The sequence below is a fragment of the Pongo abelii genome, chromosome 16 (genome assembly GCF_028885655.2).
Source record: "Pongo abelii isolate AG06213 chromosome 16, NHGRI_mPonAbe1-v2.0_pri, whole genome shotgun sequence".
Lineage (NCBI taxonomy): Eukaryota > Metazoa > Chordata > Mammalia > Primates > Hominidae > Pongo > Pongo abelii.
In genome coordinates this window covers 14,299,084-14,323,745 of record NC_072001.2, presented here as the reverse complement: position 1 = coordinate 14,323,745, position 24,662 = coordinate 14,299,084, and the positions used below count along the sequence as shown (strand labels likewise).

The following is a 24,662-nucleotide window of genomic DNA, read 5'->3' as shown; positions in this document are numbered from 1 at the left end:
TGTTCCTTCCACCTCATGAGGACACAGGGAGAAGGCATTATCTGTGAGAAAATGGGCCCTCACCAGATGCTGCACATGCCTGCGCCTTGATTTTGGATTTCCCAGCTCCCAGGACTGTGAGAAATACATTTCTGTCGTTTATAAGCCACCCAGTCACCCAGCTGATGTATTTTGTTACAGCAGCTTGACTAGGCTGCAACAATCTGGTAAAAACATAAGAAATTATTTTTATCTCTGAAGGAATTTTTTTTTTTTTTTTGAGACGGAGTCTCACTCTTTCACCCAGGCTGGAGTGCAGTGGCGAGATCTCGGCTCTCTGCAAGCTCCGCCCGCTGGGTTCACGCCATTCTCCTGCCTCAGCCTCCCGAGTAGCTGGGAATACAGGTGCCCGCCACTACCCCTGGCTAATTTTCTGAAGGGACAGACATCCACAAGAGGCTCTCCCCTGACGATGCAGATTTTGTGGATGTCCCCCACACCTACATGCATTCCTTCAGCTTGAGCACTGGTATTTACATGCCCAGGGGCCACATTGACGTCTATCCCAATGGGGGTGACTTCCAGCCAGGCTGTAGACTCAATGATGTCCTGAGATCAATTGCATATGGAAGGGAGTTCCCTCTTTTCTGCTTTGTGTTTGACTCAGTTTATCCCATTTCCTTCTAAATCAGCCAGAGCCTTTAGTGCCGCAGGCACTATTTGTTCATTATTCTCACCTCTCACCACAGTGGCCCTCCAACACTGTGTTTAATGTATATCGTTGTCCTCCAAGACTAACTGACCTAGTCGTTCCTGCCCTGGTTTCTCATGCTTTAAGGTTGCAGTTGTTATTAGTTGTTTTCTTTCTTTCTTTCCTTTTTTTTTTTTTTTTTGAGAGAGAGAGTTTTGCTCTTTTTGCCCAGGCTGGAGTGCAATGGTACAATCCTGGCTCACTGCAACCTCCACCTCCCTGGTTCAAATGATTCTCTTGCCTCAGCCTCCCGAGTAGCTGGGACTACAGGCACGTGCCACCATGCCCAGCTAATTTTGTATTTTTGGTAGAGATGGGGTTTCACCATGTTGGCCAGGCGGGTTTCAAACTCCTGAGCTCAGGTGATCTTCCCACCTCGGCCTCCCAAAGTGCTGAGTTTACAGGCATGAGCCACTGTGCCTGGCCGATTAATTTCTTTTTATGACAAAAGTAATACACACATTTGTTGAAAGAGAAATCAAGCATTATAGACTTGCATAAAGCAAAAGTGCACTCCCGCTCCCACCTCTACTTCCTCTCTTCAGATGTAGCCAGTATGAATGCTTTTGCGTGTATCCTTCTAGTCTTCTTTCTTTGCAAATTTATTTGCATTTGCATGCAAATTTTCCCCCAAATCACATTGTTCTGCAACTTTCTTTATTTTTATTTTTTTCAGCTTCATTTTTTTCTGTAATAATATATTATGGATACTCTTTTTCTTTTCTTTTCTTTTTTTAAAACACAGAATCTTTTTTTGTTGCTGTTGTCGTTGTTTTGTTTTTGTTTTTGTTTTGTTTTGAGATAGATTTTCACTCATTGCCCAGGCTGAAGTGCAATGGCACGACCTCGGCTAACTGCAACCTTTGCCTCCCAGGTTCAAGCAATTCTCTTGCATCAGCCTCCCGAGTAGCTGGGATTACAGGCACCCACCACCACACCTGGCTAATCCCAAAGTGCTGGGATTACAGGCGTGAGTCACTGTGCCCGGCCACATCCTCTTTCTTTCTTGAGACAGGGTCTTGCTCTGTCACCCAAGCTGGAGAACAGTGGCACAATCATAGCTCACTGCAGCCTCAACCTCATGGACCCAAATGATCCTCCCACCTCAGCCTCCCAAGTAGCAGAGACCATAGGTGTGCACCATCATGTCTGGCTACATTTTTTATTTTTGTAGAGATGTGATCTCACTATGTTGCCCAGGCTGGTCTCAGACTCCTGAGCTTAAGCCATTTTCTCACCTGGGCCTCCCAAAGTGCTGGGATTACAGGTGTGAGCCACCATGCCTGGCCTTGGTATTCTTAATAATATGTCTTGGAGATTGTTTCATATCATTATATTTAGAGCTACCTCAGTCTTTCAACAACTGCATATAATTTCATTGCATGAATGCATCATAATTTATCTGGCCCTTATAAGTGGACATTTAGGGTTTTAAAAAATCTTTTTCAGTTATGAACAGTGCTACAATGAATGCCTTGTCATATTTTTAAGATGAGTTTTAGAGCCAACGTACTAGAAGATGGAAGGAAGCATGTTTCTCACCCATTCCATTTCAGACTTCATTTTTAGGGGAAATTGTGCTATTTGGAGAACCACATTTGGCTTAGAGGTTCAGGAGTACTTGGATCCTACCCTGGTGTAACTCTTCCCTCCCCTACGTCTGGGCCGATGAGAGATGGAGAAAAAAAGCAAGAACCCTCATTCTTAGAGGGGCTGAAAGCCTAAAGCCGTGCTCTCTGGAGGACACCCCTTCCCCTAAGCCAGGGCTTCTCTTTGACGTTTGGGACTAGATAGACCTTTGTTCTGAGGGCTGTCCCATGCATTGGAGCATGTTTAGTAGCATCTCTGGTCTCGACCCACTAGATACCAGCAGCACCTTCTCCCTAGTTGTGACAGTGTCTCCTGGCTGAGATCTACTGCTCTAACCCAACGTGGACCTCAGAATCGTACCACCCACAGGCTGGCACAGGGCAGGAGCCTGAGGCACCAGAAGTGCTTGGCCCAGAATAGAAGTGGAAGTGAGATGACCAGGCTTAGCACAGCAGGATCAGCCTGTCCTGCCAAAGCAGGCTCATGGAGACAGGGGTACTCCTGAGGGCCCCAAGTGCACAGCCTTTTCATGGTGGTGCCCCCCACCCCGCCCATTGGCAAACGTGGCCCCACGACACCCTGGAATCTATCCAAACATATAGTGACCTCTGCAGGAAGGATGGGTGGGAAGCCTGGGAAGATCTTGAGGCTATATTCATGCATGCGCAGAGTGAACCAATGCACCCGCCGACCACGGGTGGCCTCCATCAGAATGGAGACAGTAGATGTGAACTTTGCTTCCACCTCAGGGTCTAAGGACAAAGCTGCTGGAGCTGGCATTTTTTCCCCCACACTTCTGGATCAGGCTGTATTTGAGTCCATGATCAGCCTGCATTTCTTTAATTAACTTGAACCAGGGGTGATAATCTATACCCTTTTTCCTTGGATGGTTGGTCTTCACTTTTCCCCTGGTTGGCTCCTAGGAATTATGTAATTTTTGGTATTCATCTGATTTGTTGCTGCGGGACACCAAAAGGGAGGAACTTGGCACTCAGACATCAAGGTGAATGTCACAAACAGAGGCCAGTGGAGGGTGGAGGCTCCCAGGGGAGGCACGGGGTACAGATCACAATGTCAGGCTTAGGCTTTCTGATAAAGCTCCCGGTTGTCTTGTGATGGGGGAGGGGAGAGCTGAAATCAGGATTGTGAGCTGTGACTGAAATATCTGCAGCAGCTCCAGGTAAGAGAGGCCCAAGACCTAGGATGGCAACAAAATCTCCCAAGATCTAGCCAGCCAAGCAAGCCTCTATTTTCTTCATGTTCTTCCCAATCCATAAAGATCACAGCTTTTGCCAGCCATAATCCCCGCCTATAATCGCAGTACTTTGGGAGGCCAAGGCAGGAGGATTGCTTGAGCCCGGGAGTTTGAGACCAACCTGGGTAACATGCGAGACCCCATTTCTACAATAAAAAATACAAAAATTAGCTGGGTGTGGTGGCATGCACGTATAGTCCCAGCTACTCAGGAGGCTGAGGTGGGAAGATTGCTTGAGCCCAGGAGGCAGAGGTTGCAGTGAGCTAGATCACACAACTGCACTCCAGCCTGGGTGGCAGAGTGAGACCCTGTCATAAACAAAAACAAAAATAAAAACAAAAAAAAACCCACAGCACACAGCTTTTAAAGAGATGGAGTGACAAAGATCACACAACAAAGAGTTAACAAAAGAACTGGGTTGTAGGGCTGGGCAGCAATTGAAGCTGTTTTTCCTCCTAGATGATTGGACGCCTCACCTTTTAGGGATGAGGGGTCCTCAGGGGCAGGGTCTGGGTATGAGTAGGAGAGAAGCCTCCTTCAAAACCAACTTTCAGAGAGTTGGATGCTTTTTCTTTTTGAGATGGAGTTTTGCTCTGTTGCCCAGGCTGCAGTGCAATGGTGTGATCTAGGCTCACTGCAACCTCTGCCTGCTGGGTTCAAGTGATTCTCCTTCCTCAGCCTCCTGAGTAGCTGGGATTACAGACACACCACCACGCCTGGCTAATTTTTTATTTTTAGTAGAGATGGGGTTTCACCATGTTGGTCAGGCTGGTCTCAAACTCCTTACCTCAGATGATCTGCCCGCCTCGGCCTTCCAAAGTACTGGGATTACAGGCATGAGCCACAATGCCCGGCCAGAGTTGGATGCTTTTTGGAGAGGAATGAATTTGGATTAGGCATTCACATTTATTTATGCCCTTACATGTTAAAGAAGGTGAAACTGAGGCCAGGTGCAGTGGCTCACACCTGTAATCCCAGCACTTTGGGAGGCTGAGTCGGGTGGATCACGAGGTCAGGAGATCGAGACCACCCTGGCTAACATGGTGAAACTCCATCTTTACTAAAAATACAAAAAAAATTTAGCCTGGCGTGGTGGTGGGCACCTGTAGTCGCAGCTAATTGGGAGGCTGAGACAGGAGAATGGCGTGAACCCAGGAGGCAGAGCTTACAGTGAGAGGAGATCACGCCACTGCACTCCAGCCTGAGTGACAGAGCAAGGCTCTGTCTCGAAAAAACCAAACAAAACAAAAAACTCAAGCAAATTCGATCTGAGGAAAAGCCCAGTTCTCAGTGATGAGGATTCTGATCTTGACTTTGATATCAACAAATTGGAACAGCAGAGCAAGGTGCAAAGCAAAGGACATGGAAAACCAAGAGAAAAGTCCATAGTAGATGAGAAATTCTTCCAGCTCTCTGAAATGGAGGCCTATTTAGAAAACAGAGAAAAAGAAGAGGAATGAAAAGATGATGATGAGGTGGCAGATACTGATTTTTCTGAAGATACTGATTCTGATGAAGATGAAGGGGGACTGTTTGGAAGTAAAAAACTTCAGGTAAAGTTTTGAGAGAGGAGAGAGCACTTTCCTCCTCCTCAAATTAGCTTTTGTTCTGTTTTTCTAGGAGAGATGTAATTGTGGTTAGAAGATTTGAAGCTAAGAAATGTTGTGCTCTATCTTATCAGTTATAAATGAATCTGTACTTCCATTCAGTTTGTGTTCCAGTTGTTCTTATAACAGTTTTATGGTAATGTTTTTAGTTGCCAATTTCACCTAATAACTATTTTTGGTTTGTAGTGTTATTAAGTTAGAAAGTAATGTAGACATACAGTATACACACAAATATATATGCATGTGTTAATGATGTATTTTTCTATTCCTAGTTAATAGTTTTAAAAACTTTTTATTTTTGTCAGATAAAAGTTCCAGAAATATGAAGTACAAAGATTTTTTTGATCCAGTTGAAAGTGATGAAGACATAGCAAGTGATCACGATGATGATCTGGTTCAAACAAGATGATGAAATTGCTGAAGAAGCAGCAGAAGAACTAAGCATTTCTGAAATGTATTTAGAACCATCCTTTACATTGTTAGCTGGAATTGCCCAATCATGTATTGGTACTTGTGGTTTTCACATATGTTTGTTTTAAGAAGTTAGATTCTCTCCTATCAGATATTCTCAAGATAGCCAGAGGAAAGTCTGGATTTAAAGGGACATTAGAGATCATTTAATGAAGAAAAATATTACTGGCAGTAGCAATCAAACCTTTCTTACCAGGAACTTTGATTTGGTTTTGTGCCCAAAATATCCTGTTATTTTTGTGAGATAGGAGGTTTGTATTATAGATTGATGAATAATTTATTTTCTATATATTGGACACTTTTTGTTCTGTTTCTTACATAGCATGTCACTTAAATGATACCTTCTCTTCCTCCATACCTGAATGATTTTGGAAGTTCTGAGCATTTGGTGGCATTAGGCATATAAAAGAAGAACTTTATTAAGGGAAAATATGTTTCCTTTTGTTTTTCTAATGGAAAGCAGTATATTTCTTTTTGTAAGAGTTTTGGTAGTGCAGGGATGGAGACGATGACCTGGAAGAAAGTGAAGACAGTAAACAAGGTAAAGAAAGCTGGAAAAGAGTGACCTTTGCTTCACCGGATGATGAGGCAACTGAAGATGCAGGTGTTTTAAATGTAAAGAAAAATTCTGATGAAGATAAATCCTCTTTTCAAAAAAGACAGGAAAAGGTAGTTAGGAATTTGAGGAATTTTTAATATGCTTGACATGATTGTGGAACTCACAGACTACTAACAAATCTTCTCTATTTTTCTTTTTTTTTTTTTTTTTTGAGATGGAGTCTTGCTCTATCACCCAGGCTGGAGTGCAATGGCACGATCTTGGCTCACTGCAGCCTCCGCCTCCTGATTTCAAGTGATTCTCCTTCAGCCTCTTGAGTAGCTGAGATTAGAGGTGCATGCCACCAAGCCTGGCTAATTTTTATATTTTTAGAAGACAAGGGGTTTCACCGTGTTGGCCAGGCTGGTCTTGAACTCCTGACCTCAGGTGATCCTCCTGCCTTGGCCTCCCAAAGTGCTGAGGATACAGGTGTGAGCCACTGTGCCCCAGCCTTCCCTATTTTTCTTGTGGTAACTAGTAACCATCCTTTGAAAACAAATATGTTGGCCAGGTGTGGTGGCTTACACCTGTAATCCTAGCATTTTGGTAGTCTGAAGCAGGAGGATCGCTTGAGCTCAGGAGTTCAAGACCAGCCTGGGCAACATAGTGAGAACTTGTCTCTACAAAAAATACAAAAATTAGTGGGACACGGTGGTGTATGCCTGTAGTCCAGCTACTCAGGTAGCTGAGGCAGGAGGATCACTTCAGCCCAGGAGTTCAGTGCTGCAGTGAGCTATGATCACATCACTCTCTCCAGCCTGGGTGGTGGAGCAAGATCCTGTCTTCAAACAAACAAAGAAACAGAAAACTGAAAATCTTGCTGCTACTCTCTAATGCAAAAGCACAGTATATAGAGTTGCCATATGGAAAGCATGTGATTTGCAAAAATCAGTGCCCGCATTACCCAGCCTATAGCTTTCAACTTGGGGCCTGTGTGTAAAATGATTGTTGCTTTTCTGTCTCCCTTATGTCTTTATATGCATAGCATATCTCTCCTGACAAAGCTGTCCTGAGAACCTCTTCTTGTAACTGTTTTGACTGCTCCGGAGGATGCCGCCTACGTCTTTAAGGTGCTCCACAGATTTTGATGAGTTCCAAATAGTCATAATTTTAATTAATACCATGAAAAAGATATCTTCCAAAGTATGTCATGATTTCAGACAAGTGAAATTTCATTTAATTTTAGTAGATGTAGTCCGGCTCCAATAATTGGGCTATATTATTTATCCAATCTTAAAATTTTATTATAATAAAAATGAGAATCGCGCCAGGCACAGTAGCTCACACTTGTAATTCCAGCACTTTGGGAGGCTGAGGAGGGAGGATTGCTTGAGCCCAGGAGTTCGAGACCAGCCTGGACAACATGGTGAAACCCCATCTCCACTAAAAGTGTAAAAAATTAGCTGAGTGTGGTAGCGTGAGCCTATAGTCTCTGCCACTCGAGAGGCTGATAGGGGATGATCACTTGAGTCCAGGAGTTCAAGGCCACACTGAGCTATGACTGGACTATGGCACTCCAGCCTGGGCAACAGAGCTGGAGAATAAGCAAATAAATGATACCAAGAATATCAAAAGAATTATTTTTAAAATCTGTGAATCTAAGTTAAATTCATCATTGTCAGATTGTCCCTGGAAGATAAATTCTAAAGGAGAAAAAGAAACATAAAGTATCAATGAGATAGTGTCCTCCCATCCTGCTCCTCCCACCCTCCCCCACAAAAAAGAAAGAAAGGTTTGGTTTCGCTATGAAATTATATCAGAGCTTCAAGCAAAGTTTTCAGTAAATCACAAGTAATTTATTGCAATTTCCACATATAAAGAATAAAGTAGAACTTTCAAACTTTTTTCTTTTGAAACTGTTAGAGCATGAAAACCCAAACCTGACAAAGGTACCTGACAAACAAAGCATTAAAACCCACACACTCTCTCATTCATGACTAGTGATGCAAACGTAGCACAGTGGGAAAATTATGCCACACAACCACATGAGCCTTATTCTCTTGAATCACTATTAGAAGATCTGGTATGATTCCTGCTGGCAAGATGTTAAGGAGAGAATACACGGTTCCATCCATATATGTTAGAAAGACCTTTGATAAAATTCAATATTTATTTCTAATTTTTTTTTACTCCTAGTGGATTATAAATACATCTATCCAAAAGCTGCCATCATGCATGATGGGTGAAATTCTAAAAACATCCCTTTAAGATCAGGAATAAGACAAAATGTCCAGTATTACTGTTACCGCTGTTAATTAACATTAACAGTTAATAACCAAATAAGCCAGTGCAGCTACAAAAGATAAAGATAAGAGATTAGGAAAACTGCTGGGAGCAGTGGTTCTCACCTGTAATCCCAGCACTTTGGGAGCTCAGGAGCTCCCAGCACTTGAGCTCAGGAGTTTGAGACCAGCCTGGGCAACATAGTGAGACCTCATCTCTGTAAAAAAAAATACAAAATTATCTGGGTGTGTTACATGTGCCTGTGGTCCCAGCTACTTGGGAGTCTGAGGTGAGAGACTGCTTGAGCCTGGGAGGCAGATGTTGCAATGAGCTGAGATTGTGCAGCTGTACTCCAACCTGGGCAACAGAGTGAGACTCTGTCTCAAAAAAAAAAAAAAAAAAAAAGATTAGGGATACTAAAATGAAAACACTAGTGTTTGGAGAGAAAACTGAATGGATAAACTGAATTGACATTAGGAAAATAAGAGCATTCTGTAAGATAGCTGAAAAAGCTGGTATTTATACACTGAAGTCATAATTGTTGTCTTTTAGAAGTTAGAGATAATAAGAATTTGAGTTTAGAGTCAAAAGGGTCAACCTCCATCAAATACTAATATTCTAATCAAAGAATTACTTAGGCGGACATGATGGCTCATGCCTGTAATCCCAGCCCTTTGGGAGGCTGAGGCAGGCAGATCACAAGGTCAGGAGATCGAGACCATCCTGGCTAACACGGTGAAACCCCATCTCTACTAAAAATACTAAAAATTAGCCAGGCGTGGTAGCGGGTGCCAGTAGTCCCAGCTACTCAGGAGGCTGAGGCAGGAGAATGGCATGAACCCAGGAGGTGGAGCTTGCAGTGAGCCGAGATCACGCCACTGCACTCCAGCCTGGGCGACAGAGTGAGAGACTGTATCTCAAAAACTAAAACAAAAACAAAAACAACAATTACTTAACTTTAGGATGCTCTAATAATCAGAATTGATAGTGGCTTGTGAAGAGATAAATCACTTGAATAGAAGAGAACCCAGAAATAAACCCAAATGCTTCTGGGGGAGTGTAGTATATTATAAACATGACATTTTAAGCCAATGAGGAAAAGAAATCATTTGCAGCTCACCCCACCATAGGCAGCAGGAATAGGAAGTCATTGGAAGAATAAAAAGACGGTAAGAACAGAACAGAATTGTAGAACAGTACGTTTCTTGCTTCCCCATTTTTCAAAGTATTTTTTGCTTTTTCACAAATGTAAGTGTAATTTTGTTTTCTAAATGAATACTAATTCTTTTTTCTCTTTCTTAGATGAATGACAAAAATTACATCTTTAGAAAAAGAGTTGTTAGAAAAAAGCCTTGGCTGCGTGTGGGGGAAGTGACAACACAGAAGAGACCAGAGAAGAGCCTCCTGGAGGAGAGCTGCGCTTTGACCATGCTGTCCGGATGGGTGTGGTGCACTCTTCTGCAGAGTGTTCACTTCTCTGCTTTTTCTATGGTCCCATTTCATAGAAAGATTTGGGGTGATGTTTCTTTCCCTCAACTTTTTATTTTAAAAACTTGCAAACACAGAAAAGTTGATAAAATCATGCAGTGAACATATGTATGCTATTCAACTGGATTCACTAGTTAACGTTTTGTCATATTTGTTTTCTCTCTTCCACGTATGGAAGATTGTATATGTGCCCTTCTTCCCCCTGAATGATTTCAAAGTAAGTTGGCAGTATCAGAGCATTTCACTGTTAAGTACTTTTGCAGATATCATCTAAGAACCAGGACATTCTCCTATATAATCACAATGCCATTAATCCACCCAAAAATTTTAACATCAATACACTAATGATATCTAATGTATGGATTATAATCAGCTTTCTGGCAGTAATCTGTTTAGAAGGCTTGCATCCTGTCACTGTCCACCGATTAAATTTTGAACTCTAACTTGAAACCCTGGTCATCTCATTGCCTTCTTTCTTATACCCATTAAATCCAAAGGAGCTCTCATTTTATTTCTACAGAAAAGAGAATGGAAAAGAGGGGAAGAGTCCCTAGTACCTTGGATAAAGTATGAGCACTTACTACCGTATGTATTCTAGTTCTGTAGTTTTCAAACTTCAGGGAGCATCTCAAGGCTTATTAAAGCACAGATAGCTGTCCTTCCCCACTCTCTGATTCAGGAGGTGTGAGGCTGGCCCAGGAATTTGCATGTCTAACAAGTTCCCACATGTTGCTGATGCTGAGGGTCTAAGGAATACAATGCGTGAACCCGTGGTTTAGTGGATATCCACCTAATGAATACATGTTGTATTTCCTTTTGCACCTGTGATTACAGAGGAAACACCTTTCAACTGGAAGATATCATTAAACAGAGGATAACAGATCAGGTCAGTAAGAATTAAATTTAACTTAATTGAAATGTCACTCAAAAGTTTAGAAATAATATGACAGGCCAGACACAGTGGCTCATGCCTGTAATCCCAGCACTTTGAGATGCCAAGGCAGATGGATCACTTGAGGTCAGGAGTTCAAGACCAGCCTGTCCAAGATGGGAAAACTCCCTCTCTACTAAAAATAGAAAAATTAGCTGGGCATGGTGGTGCATGCCTATAGTCCCAGGTACTCAGGAGGCTGAGGCAGGGGAATTGCTTGAACTCGGGATATGGAGGTTGCAGTGAGCTGAGATGCGCCACTGCACTCCAACCTGGGCAACAGAGTGAGACTCCATCTCAAAATAAATAAATAAGATAAAAATAAAAATAAAGGGAAGATGGGGCAGCTTTGTGTACTGCATGTCCCGAAAATGGGCTGATTTCTCTCAAGAGGCAGGGATTTAAGCTCTGTAGCCTACATGGGATACATACAGGAGAAAAAAGAAGAAAAAGAAAAGAAATGTAAATATAAATAAATGAAAATAACACTTCTCCATGATTATAAAGGAAATCACATTGTTTTTGTAATAATTTGGATGACAAAATATAAAGAAAAATCTTTAATTTTGCCACTCAAAACATTCCGGTTTGTTGCTTTTCACACTTTTTATGCTACAAACATTTTAAAAAGTAGAATCATAGTACATGGTCTTTTGTCACTTACTATATTTTAAGCATGTTTCTATGGGAGAAATATATCCTGGCATCATCACTTTTAATCGCTGGGTGTATGGTAAGTGAATGATTGCCACCCCAGAGGTGAATTTCCTTCTATATATATTTTAATGGACTCGAGTGAGGATTTTTACACTGAATTCATAGAAGTAGAATTTCTAGAGGAAAATAGTATAAAACAGTTTTAGGATTTTTAAAAGAAATGTTGAAATCATCCTATAGGAAAATTGGTTGGGTTTATACTCCCACCAACAGGGACAGAGCTCCAGGTTCCCCCTTCCATTTGTCATCTTCACTGGTCTTTAAGCAGAAAATCTCATTGTTTTCATTACCTTTCTTTGATTTCTAGCGCTTTTGAATCTTTTTCATTTGCTTATTGGCCATCTTTATTCTTGTGGGAGGTGCCGGTTTCTCCATTGTCCATTTTCTGCTGGAAATCATTCATTTTTTTTTCTGAGTAATTTTAAAGATTTCTTTATAGGCTAAGGATACAAACCTTTAATCTGTCATTGAGGTTACAAAGACCTTCTCCCAGTAAGTAATTTGTCATTTCACTTTATTTATTTATTTTTTGCTAGCAAAGCACCAAAGTCAAATTTCAGTTAATTTTTATCCTGCTGAATGAACACATTTTAACTTAGTGATTTTAGTGGAAACAGGAGCAGGACAGAATGTAATAACTAGATCTTGCTCTGTCACCCTAACTGGAGTGCAGTAGCATGATCATAGCTACTGCAGCCTCAAACTTCTGGGCTCAAGTGATTTTCCCACCTCAGCCTCCCAAGTAGCTCTAGGACTACAGGTGTGTGCCACCAAGCCCAGCTAATTTTTAAATTTCCTTTGTAGAGATATGAATTCACTATGCTGCCCAGGCTGGTCTGGAACTCCTGACTTACCCCACCTTGGCTTGCCAATATGCTGGGAGTAGAGGCGTGAACTACTGCTCCCGGCCAAGAGCTTACTTGTGTTTGCTAGCGAGATTCTTGCTATCTTTTTATATTTGAGGCTTTCGTGCTAGTGCTGAAGTATTACACTCACCATCTGAGGTTTACAGGACTTTTGTTTTAATGTTGAATAGAGGGAACTGTTTAGTTTTGCACCTTTGCAAGTATACAAAATGTGCCTACCAGGACTTTGCTTTATATCCATTGACAAGCAAGAAGTAACACAGTAAAAGTATGCCTGGCTACAGGCTGTGGAAGAATGGAGTATTCTGGTTTAATTCTATTAACTTGGAAGGATGAAGGTGAAAAAAATTCAAAACTTTAATTTCCTGTTGAATGCAATTTGAAAATATAGCCAGTGACTCCACTTTTCTTCTCTAGTAAGTTTGGACATTCAGATCTACATTGCCTTTTATCATAGAATTCCTAGTGCGCCGGAGTCTTATATTGTGAAGATCCTTTTCTAAAACTTTAGATGTAAGAGAATAGAAATGATATTGGATGAGATCAGGCTGGATGAGAACTGATACCTGTAAATATATTTTTTAGATGAAATCTCTGATTGCCACACGTTTTCTTATTGAACTCATAAAAATAAAACACACTGGCTGGAGGGTGGAAGTAGGAAGGAGATTTATGTCTTTTAATTGCATGTCATTGTTTCATATTGAGACAGAACATATAGTATCCCTGGCTTTGGACCTATAGAAGGAAACACATTTTTCTACCTGCTGTATGGCAGAGGTTCCTGAACACCTGGACAGCTTATTGCAGCACGGATTGCTGGGCCCTACTCCAGAGTTTCTGATTCATCAGGTCTAGGGTGGGGCCTGAGAATTTACATTTATAAGAAGTTCCCAGGTGCTCCTGGTCCAGAGACTATATGTTTGAGAGCCACTCTTACATACTAACTGTAAATTGTAGAAGTCTATAAAAAAGCTTAGTTTGGTCTGAGATAAGAAGCACACAGGTAATGGAGCAAATCATGAAAAAGTCAACCCTTGATCCCAGGTAACAAGTAATACACAGTGACAAAACACAATTCTTGGTTTTCATGATTGCAAGTCATAGCCAAGTATCTAGTGAGAAATTCAGTTTCATTTTCAGGGCTTAGAGGCCAGGTGATTCTAGAAAAATAGGATTTAGTGATTAACCTCATGAGAGTGGGAGTTATTTATGTCCTTTTTCTCTCCCCCATCACTTACCATTTAGCCTTACATTAGAAGGGTCCTGTATTTGCTTTAACCCTGTAAAGAACTTTGAGTGCTTATTAAACAGAAAGCTTTGTGTGTGTGTGTGTGTGTGTGTGTGTGTGTGTACGTATATATTTAGAGACAGAGTCTCATTCTGTAACCCAGGCTGAAGTGCAGTGGCATGATTTTGTCTCACTGCAACCTCTGCCTCACAGGTTCAAGGGATTCTCCTGCCTCAGCCTCCCAAGTAGCTGGGATTACAGGCACCTGCCACCATGCCCAGCTACTTTTGTATTTTTAGTAGAGACAGGGTTTCATCATGTTGGCCAGTCTGGTCTTGAACTCCTGAATTCGGGTGATCCACCCACCCCAGCCTCCCAAAGTGCTGGGATTACAGGCATGAGCCATCACGCCGGGCTCAAAAGCTTTGTGTTTTTAAAGATATTAGACATGTTTCTTGTTTTTTTTTTTTTTTAAACTTAACACTAATGTAGGAGAATAAGAGAAAGTTTTTCTAAAAAAGAGAAAACATTGTGATTACTTTATCTTATTGGAATGTTGGATACTAAAGTCTGCTTTATCAATCATCAAGCACACTATAAAATTTCCATTTTAATAGGATTTGTACCTCAATTGAGGTAATAAAGTTTTAAAGTTTTTCAAGTGAAAGCCAGCCCCGCCCCTCTCCTGGAGTGGATGGGGACAGCAGTTGCATGGGCAGCTTTCCTTGTGACAACACAGGTCCTTCATGACACGCTGCTGTCTGGCCACAACTCCTTTTCCTTTCATCTTTCTCATTGGCCAATGGGCTTCAAGCATTGAGGCCACGCCCCTATTCTGCATTCTAGTGCAGCCCTGGTTACGCCTCCTCTGGCTCAGTCACACAGCGACGTAGAGGTGACTGGAGGTGTATAGTTGTCCTCACCTGGATCATGCTGATGTGGCCCCAACCCCACCTCCCTGACAATCCCCTCCTCCCTACCCACTCCCACCTCCCTACCCACCCCCACCTCCCTACCCATTCCCGCCCCCCTACCCTCCCCCACCTCCCTACCCACCCCCACCTCCCTACCCACCCCCACCTCCCTACCCACCCCCACCTCCCTACACACCCCCACCTCCCTACACAGCCCCACCTCCCTACCCACCCCCACCTCCCTACACACCCCCACCTCCCTACCCACCCCCACCTCCCTACCCATCCCCACCTCCCTACACACCCCCACCTCCCTACCCAACCCACGATGTACAAAGAAACCCGACAGAACAAATTGGCCGAGGCCAAGGAAAAGGTAAACGCACCAGCACCCCAACCCAAGTTGAGGCTCCCTCTGACAGCCGAACTGCTGCCAGTCTGTGCCACTCCCGAGGCACACCGGGCTGGGCCCCCCCCAGTACCTCTGGGATCCCCACACCAAAATCTTGTCAGTCAGCCCAACCCCCACATGAGTCCTGCCCCTGCCCTGCCTGGCACCCCAGGGTGACTTTGAGCAGGTGACTCCCAGGGCTTCCAACTCCATACTCTGCCCTTACCTCCTGCTACCCCAAACCCGACCTCCCTGGGCTCTTTGGGCTCACATCTCCAAGGACCTGGGTGCCCCAGAACCTGCCCTCACCAGTTGCCACAGGGTGACTTTGGGGACGTGACTCCTGGGGCTCCTTGTTCCTTACTTGGCCCTCACCTCCTGCCGCCCCAAGCCTGACCTCCCGGGGCTCTTTGGGGTCACATCTCCAAGGATCTGGGTCCCAATTTTGTGACCCCCCTCCCCAGTCTCAAAGCGGCAACTTGGGCATTGCACTCATGTGTCCCCCCCACCCCCGCCACTGCACCGAGGAGTGGAATGTAGTGATGTCACAGTCCCTCTACAAACTGTCATTACTACCACGAGACCGGCCTTTGGTCTTAGGACCCAGTCCCCTAAGTGTTCTTGCCCACTTCTGTTTCCTCTGGTTGCAGCACAGGTTTCCAGCTGGAAGGGGAATGGGGACCATGGGACCTAGAAGAGAGAGGTTTCAGGCTGCCTGACTTCCTTACCACAGACGTTGACAGTGTGAAAAGCCTACACCTCCCCCATGAGCTCCACATGTTGACAGTGTCTCTGGGTGGCAATGGGAGAACGGGTTGGGTTGGATTTTCTCCCAGGCTTCTACTCTCCAGAGAGACTTTAACATTTTTTCTGAGTTCTGCACCTCAGATTTGAATTCTCCATTGTTCTGGGACCAGAGTGCCCCTCAGTCACTGGTTTCTGGAGTGAGATCTGCTTATCTTCTGTGGAACAGATCTTGGGAAACTGGACTTGACAGCTTGAGTCTTCCTCATCTCATCTCAACCTGGGGTACTTTGAGTGCCACAGGATAAATATGGGGCATCTTTCTGAAGCATCAGTTTCCCTTGATTCTATTGAGAGATGAAACATTAATGTACTTAGGGATGAAAGTCACATAGATTTATAAGAGTATACAAAACTTCTCTCTGAAATGAGGCTTGGGTTGTCCTCTTTCTGCTAAATTCCCGGATTTAACAGAAAGGCTGCCTTCTGCCATGAGGATACATTGATGTAAAGGTTTGAGAGGTACTGGTGTACTTCTTAACACTAACAGACGTGTGAGGGTGTACAGTTCCTGCCTACTTAATATTTGCTTTTCTACCTCTGCCTCTGGTTTTGGTCCCTGGCAGCTGCTGATTTGTGGCAAAATCCCAGAGCTCAGAGTCAGAAAACTGAGTTTAAGTTCCATTACTGCCTTTTTTTTCAGCCATGGTATCAATCTCTCTCAGTCACTAAGTGATTGTGACAACATTTCCTACAGTTGGTGGCATTAAATCAGATGGTCTATAAGAGTATTTAGTATAAACTGTAAAGCAGGATGTGACTGTAGGAGCTTGTAGTTCTCATGAGTATCACTGCTCTTCCTTTCCACAGTTGAGAGACCATCATGCCCAGACCAACCCTAGTGTTGGTGCAGGAGCAAGCGACACCAAAAAGAAGAAAATAAATAATGGCACTAACTCTGAGACAACCACTTCTGATGGTTGCCCCTCACCTGAGAATGTGAGTCTTGGCTGGCCAGGCTCCTGGGGACAGCGGGCCCAAGGGGTGGTGGAGGGTAATTGTTAAGATTGTGGAAGAACTGCCAGGTACTGGTTAAGAATTCTGGATTTGAATCCTACCTCTCCATCTGCTAGGGATATGATTTAGGGCAAATTGCTTGAGCTCTTTGGGCCTCTCTTTTCACATCTGTAAAACAGGAGTGGTATTGTTTTACTTGTATTTGTGAAGTTTAAATGAGATTTGTCATTGTGTTTTTATGTTAATCCCTAGTCCAGGGCCTGCTGTAAACTCTCCTTCTTGGGCTTGCATTTCCTGAGGTAGAGTTAGAGAGTATCAGAGGTTTCTGTTAGCTCTGAGAGCCTGACAGTTAAAGGCCCACTAGAATGGAAATCTCAGGGCCAAGGACTCCTGTCTGCCTTTTCTAACCTCTATCCCCACTGTGAGGAACTGTCCCTGGCTCGTATGTGCTCAATGTTTGCTGAATGAATCCACCTTTCTAAATCACAAGCTGGCAGAAGGGTGGGCTTTTCTCACACTCCATCTCTGAAGGTTTCTGTTACTGTCTTTTCAAGAGAATCTAGTTTCAGACTTTGAGTTCCGTGGCTGTGGGCAAAAACCAACAAAGACCCAAATCCTTCTTCTTTGGGAGTTGAGGAGAGTTTACCAGTTTGTGTTCCCATTGGGTCTGAGAACTGTGCCTTTTAAATCCATTCCTGACCCCTGCCTACTGCTTCCTGGCCTGGGGAATAGAGTCAAGGAGGCCACCCTCAGTCACCTTCCTTTGACTCTCCCCACAGAAACAACAGAACCGAGCTCAGCTGGAAGAAGTAACGCGATTTCTTTGTTTGCTCATGACATGACCGCTGGGTTTGGGGGCACTCAGATGTAGAGGCCCCAGTCTCATCTCCCCCACTCCTAGCCTGGGGAAGAAGGCTCACCCCCCTTATTCCACCCCATCCCCACAGGGTCCCTGATGAACTGGTCCCATGGGTGGGCCTGTCCTGGGGCAGTGGTGCCATTCTGGGGGCATGTCTCTTGCTGTGCCATCTCTGCCTCCTCCTAGCAAGAGCTCTGTCTTCCTCTTTCTATAGGAAAAGAAGGCAAACCACCAACATCAGGAAGCTCTAAGGAGGGAGCTAGAGGTGAGTGGAGGGTGTGAAGTTCCCTCCTGTCCTCTGGGGAATGTTTCTTTGCTTCTCTTTCAGCATTTGCTTGTCTTTTCTCCCAAAGGCCCAGGTTCATACCATACGAATCCTTACATGTCAGAAAACCGAGCTTCAGACGGCACTCTATTACAGCCAGCAAGCTGTCAAACAGTTGGAAGGTGGGAATCTGGCACCCCATCATCCTTGAACCTGGCACTTTGACAGGCCTTTAGGGGGAGTCCTTTGGGCCACATCTGAATGTCTCTCATTCCAGGAGAGGCCAGGGATCTGATCGGCTGCCTGCATGATTCATGGAAGTTTGCAGGAGAGTTAGAGCAGGCTCTCTCTGCCGTCACTACACAGAAGGAGAAGGCGGATAAGGTGAGTCCAACCACTGCCCCATACACTGGGAGCCCAGCTTCGCAGATGGAGGAGTGAGCCTAAAGTTCCCTTCTGTAGGATGGAGGTGTCCTGCCCAGAAGGCAGCATTGCCATTTCTTGCTGCTTTTGTGTGTGGTTGTTAGAGGCAGACTGGGGCTGAGTGGGCTGCTGCAGATGAGCTGGGGAGCATTGTGGGGAGTGAGCACTGGACATAGAACTCAGAGGCCAAGTGCCCGCCCTGCCCATCCTTGGCTGTGGCCTTGGCCAAGTCCTAAGTGGCGGTTAGGGTACTTGTACCATAAAGGTACAGAAGAGTATCTTGAGTATGTTATTATTTGTGTGGAGAGAGGGAGCAGGTATATATGTGTGTGTGTGTACATATTATGGTAATATACATAAAACATGTTTGTAAGGATTCATAAAAAAAACTCAGGATAGAGGCACAGTGTGGGGGGGAGATATTTCCCTTCTGGACTTTCTGAGTTTTGGACTATGCAAACGTATCACCCTTTCAAAAATTCGACAAAGGATTAATTTCCTCCTTCTTAACTGTGCCCCTACCTCCAGCGAAAGAATGGGCTTAGAGAATCAGATATACCTGGGTGTTGAAATCCCAGCTGTAGGTGATCTTAGGCAGCACTTAACCTTTAATACCACATGTTTTTCATCTACACAATAGAGATAATAATGGTAACCATCTCCTATGGAGGTTATGAGGATTAAATAGGATTATTAGCATAGTGCCTGGTGAAGCACTCAATAAAGGTTCCAACAGTGGTAGTAATAAGAATAATAACAATAGCAATATTATCTGATCTCTCTGGGCCCCTGTTAGCCAGCCCTAAATTCAGTCTCTTTCCCTGTCCCTTCCACCTTCACTGAGTTCTTTGAAAAACAAATGAGGGCCGGGTGCTCTCGCTCATGCCTGTAATGCCAGCACTTTGGGAGGCCGAGGTGGGTGGGTCACCTGAGGTCAGGAGTTCAAGACTAGACTGACCAACATGAAGAAACTCCATCTCTACTAAAAATACAAAATTAGCCGGGTGTGGTGGCACACGCCTGTAATCCCAGCTACTCGGGAAGCTGAGGCAGGAGAATCACTTGGACCCAGGAGGGGGAGGTTGTGGTGAGCCGAGATTATGCCATTGCACTCCAGTCAGGGTAGCAAGAATGAAACTCTGCCAAAACAAACAAACAAACAAACAAATGAAAAACAAATGAGACCATGGGCTTGGAAATGCCTTGAGAACATGTCAGGTGTGATTGAGAGTGAGGGAGTGTTACTGTGGAGTAGTCACAGTAGCTGTTGTTCCTGGTCATCCAGCTACTCCTCTGCCTGCTCTGTCTTGACTTAACCTTTCTCTATTTGCAGTACATCGAGGAGTTAACAAAGGAGAGGGACACCCTGAGTCTGGAACTGTACAGGAACACGTAGGATGGGGGAAGGTGGAATGGGAGGTCTGGGGGCCCTTAGCGTGGGTGGTGTGCTGGGAGGTGGGGGGTACAGGTGAGCATGGGGAGAGGCTCCTACAGGTTTTCATGTGTGCACAGGGAAGCTCTAGTTCCGGCTGTGCCACTGACTCATGGGGTAGCCTCAGGCAACTCATGTCTTCTCTCTGGCCTGCCACCTGTGACCTTTAATTCCTGGGGTCCCTTCCAGTGCCACGGTTCTGTGGTTGTGGGCTGAAAGTAGAGGGTTGATCACCAAAGCGGTCCTTTCTGTTCTTCGTTCATTCCTTTCTCTACTGCCTCTGGCCATAGCATAACCGATGAGGAGCTGAAGGAGAAAAATGCCGAACTACAAGAAAAACTTCGACTTGTAGAATCTGAAAAGTCTGAGATCCAGCTCAACGTAAAGGAGCTAAAAAGGAAGCTGGAGAGGGCCAAGCTCCTGCTGCCACAGGTGAGCGGCTGCAGCCCCGGGGGTTGTGGGAGCCCCACCCAGCTGGGACCATGGTCTAGGGATCATGCAGGGTATGGGGAGGCTCCCGCCAAGAGCTGGAAAATTTGGGTTCCTGTTCTGGTCCCACCATAGAATCCTCTAGAGTGTGCTAAAAATGTACAAATTGGGGCCCTGCCTGGGGAATCAGAATCTCAGAGTTAGTGCTTAAAATATTTTTTTAAAGGATACTGGATGAAAACCATTATTTTATAGATTACATTTATTTATTTATTTATTTTGAGTTGGAGTCTCACTCTTTTGCCCAGGCCAGAGTGCAGTGGCACAATCTTGGCTCACTGCAAGCTCCGTCCCCCGGGTTCACGCCATGCTCCTGCCTCAGCCTCCCAAGTAGCTGGGACTACAGGTGCCTGCCACCACACCCGGCTAATTTTTTGTATTTTTAGTAGAGACGGGGTTTCACCGTGTTAACCGGGATGGTCTCCATCTCCTGACCTCGTGATCCACCCACCTCAGCCTCCCAAAGTGCTGGGATTACAGGCGTGAGCCCCCGTGCCTGGCCTATAGATTACATTTATATGGCTAGCTCATGAGTCTGTTTCCTTCTGAGGTTCAAACCAACACTTTCACTATTCCAGCAGCAGCTGCAGGCGGAGGCTGACCACCTGGGTAAGGAGCTGCAGAGTGTGTCAGCAAAGCTCCAAGCCCAGGTGGAAGAGAACGAGTTGTGGAACCGCCTGAACCAGCAACAGGAGGAGAAGATGTGGAGCCAGGAGGAGAAGATACGGGAGCGGGAGGAGAAGATACAAGAGCAGGAGGAGAAGATACGGGAGCAGGAGGAGAAGATGCGGAGGCAGGAGGAGATGATGCGAGAGAAGGAGGAGAAGATACGGGAGCTGGAGGAGAAGATACATGAGCAGGAAAAGATATGGGAGGAGGAGGAGAAGAGGCAGGAGCAGGAGAAGATATGCGAGCAGGAGAAGAGGCAGGAGCAGGAGGAGAAGATGTGGAGGCAGGAGGAGAAGATACACAAGCAGGAGGAGAAGATACAGGAGCAGGAGGAGAAGATGTGGAGGCAGGAGGAGAAGATGCATGAGCAGGAGAAGATATGGGAGGAGGAGAAGAGGCAGGAGCAGGAGGAGAAGATGTGGAGGCAGGAGGAGAAGATACGGGAGCAGGAGGAGATGTGGAGGCAGAAGGAGAAGATGCACCAGCAGGAGGAGAAGATACGGGAGCAGGAGGAGAAGATGTGGAGGCAGGAGGAGAAGATATGGGAGCAGGAGAAGAAGATGTGGAGGCAGGAGGAGAAGATACGGGAGCAGGAGGAGAAGATGGGGAGGCAGGAGGAGAAGATACGGGAGCAGGAAGAGAAGATGCACGAGCAGGAGGAGAAGATGTGGAGGCAGGAGGAGAAGATGCACGAGCAGGAGAAGATACGGGAGGAGGAGAAGAGGCAGGAGCAGGAGGAGAAGATATGGAGGCAGGAGGAGAAGATACGGGAGCAGGAGAAGATGTGGAGGCAGAAGGAGAAGATGCACGAGCAGGAGGAAAAGATACGGGAGCAGGAGGAGAAGATGTGGAGGCAGGAGGAGAAGGTGCGGAAGCAGAAAGATATGATGCGAGAGCAGGAGGAGAAGATACGTGAGCAGGAGGAGATGATGCAGGAACAGGAGGAGAAGATGCGGAGGCAGGAGGAGAAGATGTGGGAGCAGGAAGTGAGGCTGCGGCACCAGGAGGAGAAGATGCAGGAACTGGAGGTGAGGCTGCAGGAGCTGGAGGAGAGGCTGGGGGAGCTGGGGCGGAAGGCCGAGCTCTGGGGGGAGCAGACGAAGGTGCGTGGAAACCCTGGAGATCATACAGAACGACCTCACCACAACTTAGCAGATGGTGGTTGGCTCCCTCTGCTTTTCCACCAGTCTGTGGCCTACAGTTTAAATGGTGGGAAGAAGGGTGTGAGATTTGAGGCTGGGGAGGGAGGCATGGGCCTCTAGGCAAGGGAGGTAGTCATTTAGGCCTGGAGGAAGGGGCCAGGGCAAGGGGCCTGGGCAGGCGACAGAGCCCCGCAGTGCCCTCGCCACCCTGTTTATGGGCCCAGAATCTGGAAGCCAGCCACTACCTACCCTGACGCCTATCCTGCAGGTGGAGCTGAAGAGCCAAGAGGCTCAGAGTCTGCAGCAGCAGCGAGACCATTACCTGGGTCACCTGCAGCAGTGTGTGGCCACCTATCAGCAGCTGGCCTCTGAGAAGGAGGCACTGCCCAGCTGCAGCAGCAGGAAGCTCAGGGCGAAGCGGTGGCCGAGGTGGCCCACCAAGAGTTGCAGGAGACCCGGTTGAGGGAGGTGATGAGGGCGGGGCCCCAAGCGGGATGACCTGGCAACCTCCGTGCCTTCTCACTCTCTTTCCCGGCCCCTTAGGAGCACCTGGAAGCTGCCATCTACCGAGCAGATGACAAGAACGCACAAACAATAAACATGTAAAAGCCGGCAGCAAGGCCTGGAGAAGAGTAAGCTGCCACGTGACTGTTTAGAATAGAGTCTGAGCACAAACCTGAAAAAAAACATTTATTTATTTTAAATTGTGGCAAAATACTAGCCAGGCACGGTGGCTCATGCCTGTAATCCCAGCAACTTGGGAGACCGAGGTGAATGGATGACCTGAGGTTAGGGGTTCAAGACCAGCCTGGCCAATACAAAAATTAGCCGGGCATGGTGGCGCGTGCCTGTAATCCCAGCTACTTGGGAGGCTGAGGCAGGAGAATCGCTTGAACCTGCGAGGCAGACGTTGCAGTGAGCTGAGATCGTGCCACTGCACTCAAGCCTGGGTGACAGAGCGAGACTCTGTCTCAAAAAAAAAAAAAAAGTTCTTCCTTACATGTATGTTTCTATTGTGTTTTTTCTTGGTCTTTCTCGTTTAGTCTTGTGTTGTCTTATGGCATTCCTAATAAACTTTGTTCTGCCTCCAGAGAGTATTGACTTTGACTTTATGGCACACAACTGGAGTAAGGGCACATCGCCTTCATCTAGTTTGGGACTAAGCTGGTTCAAAGCAAGTTTTAGGTTTTATGATGGCTGGTCTATGTTTTATTCATTTGGACTCCTAGGGGTGGCCCTTCCAGGGTCCCCACCGAGGTCCCATCTCCTTCCTGGGACCCAAATTCTCATTAGATCATTTCAGCCCTGTGAGAGTGCCAAACATTCAGGTAGGCTCTCCAGCCCCTTAAGTACTACTTCATACTCAGTTTCTTAGCCTCTTAGCCCTCTACTGTTGACCAATCACCAAATGTGGGAAAAGCACCACAGACTGTCAGGGTCACCTCCTAGGCATGGTCACTCAAGTTCTGGCTGAGGTTTTCAGTTACCTTTCAACAATTGTTTTTGATTGGGGGCAGGGCACACTTTTGTCCAGTTTTTCTAACTGCTCTTGTGGGGAGGCGAATCTGTCACAAGCTCCTCTGCCTTTAGTGAAAGTTGAAAACCTCCATCTGTCCTTTTTTTGTTGTTTTTGAGATGGAGTCTCGCTCTGTTGCCCAGGTGCTAGTGCGGTGGCACGATCTCTGCTCACTGTAACTTCTGCCTCCTGGGTTCAAGCAATTCTCCTGCCTCAGCTTCCCAAGTAGCTGGGATTACAGGCGTGTGCCACCATGCCTGGCTAATTTCTTTGTATACCTTTAATAGAGACAGGATTTCACCATGTTTTCCAGGCTGGTCTCGAGCTCCTGACTCAGGTGATGTACCTGCCTCAGCCTCCGAAAGTGCTGGGATTACAAGTGTGAGCCACTGCGTCCAGCCCATCTGTCTTTTAAAAAAATGTTTTTAATTGGAGGTATAATTTATATTCAGTGAAATGCACAGATCTGGTTTACATTTTGATGAGTTTTAACTCATTTAACATTACCCATGGAACCTACCTCCTTTGAAGATACAGAGTATTTCTATCATCCAGAAAGTGTTCCTGTGCTTTCATCCTGTCCGGCACTCCCCCAGCAGCTGATGAACATGCTGAGGATATTGGTACTGGATTCTGGCCACCCCAAAAGAGCTGCTTTGAGAAGGTTTACCCAGCACTAAATCCCTGCCTGCTCTCTCAAAATTTCCATCTTTAAGGTGGTTGTACCTATAACCCTCCCTCATCAACTCAATAGATAGATAAACAAACCCTGAAAAATAAACTCCCCTTCCTGGCCCAGCAGCCCACAGCCTAATATTGACTGTATTCCCAGGCTTTCAGAAATGGAACTCACCTGCCGGTTCACCCTCACTAGGGCGGCAGCTGCACAGGAGCAGCTGGGCTCACCCATTAAGCCAGAAGCCAATAGCTGGACAGTGACACTCAGACCCCAGCCTGGGCCAGCCTGGCTGAAAGCCCCCTTCTTTCCGTCCCACTCTGGAGAGAGGGGGCGGAGCATACACAACTCTACTGCCCTCTGCATCCTTCAGCTGTGCTTCCTCCTGGGAGAGGGAGCCGCTCATTAATTTGGCCAA

The 24,662-nt window shown here is 45.7% G+C and overlaps 1 protein-coding gene across 1 annotated transcript; it reads left to right on the top strand.

The window, feature by feature from the left end:
• The first annotated feature begins 7,210 nt into the window (after positions 1-7,210).
• Positions 7,211-23,145, top strand: LOC129050234 (golgin subfamily A member 6-like protein 25). The gene is made up of 11 exons (XM_054531986.2): positions 7,211-7,321; positions 9,777-10,848; positions 16,627-16,755; positions 17,553-17,582; positions 17,847-17,897; positions 17,986-18,079; positions 18,175-18,281; positions 19,654-19,712; positions 20,043-20,184; positions 20,820-21,938; positions 22,596-23,145. The coding sequence occupies exons 2-11, from the start codon at positions 10,756-10,758 to the stop codon at positions 22,656-22,658; spliced, it is 1,887 nt and encodes a 628-aa protein (XP_054387961.1). The 5' UTR covers positions 7,211-7,321; positions 9,777-10,755; the 3' UTR covers positions 22,659-23,145.
• The last annotated feature ends 1,517 nt before the right edge of the window (positions 23,146-24,662 follow it).

Bases quoted from the DNA above. Each gene is read 5' to 3' on its own strand.
- LOC129050234 (XM_054531986.2), top strand. From the start codon at position 10,756: ATGAATACATGTTGTATTTCCTTTTGCACCTGTGATTACAGAGGAAAC. The intron at 16,756-17,552 runs GTGAGTCTTGGC...CTCTCCCCACAG, and splicing joins GTTGCCCCTCACCTGAGAAT to AAACAACAGAACCGAGCTCA. The intron at 19,713-20,042 runs GTAGGATGGGGG...CTCTGGCCATAG, and splicing joins CTGGAACTGTACAGGAACAC to CATAACCGATGAGGAGCTGA.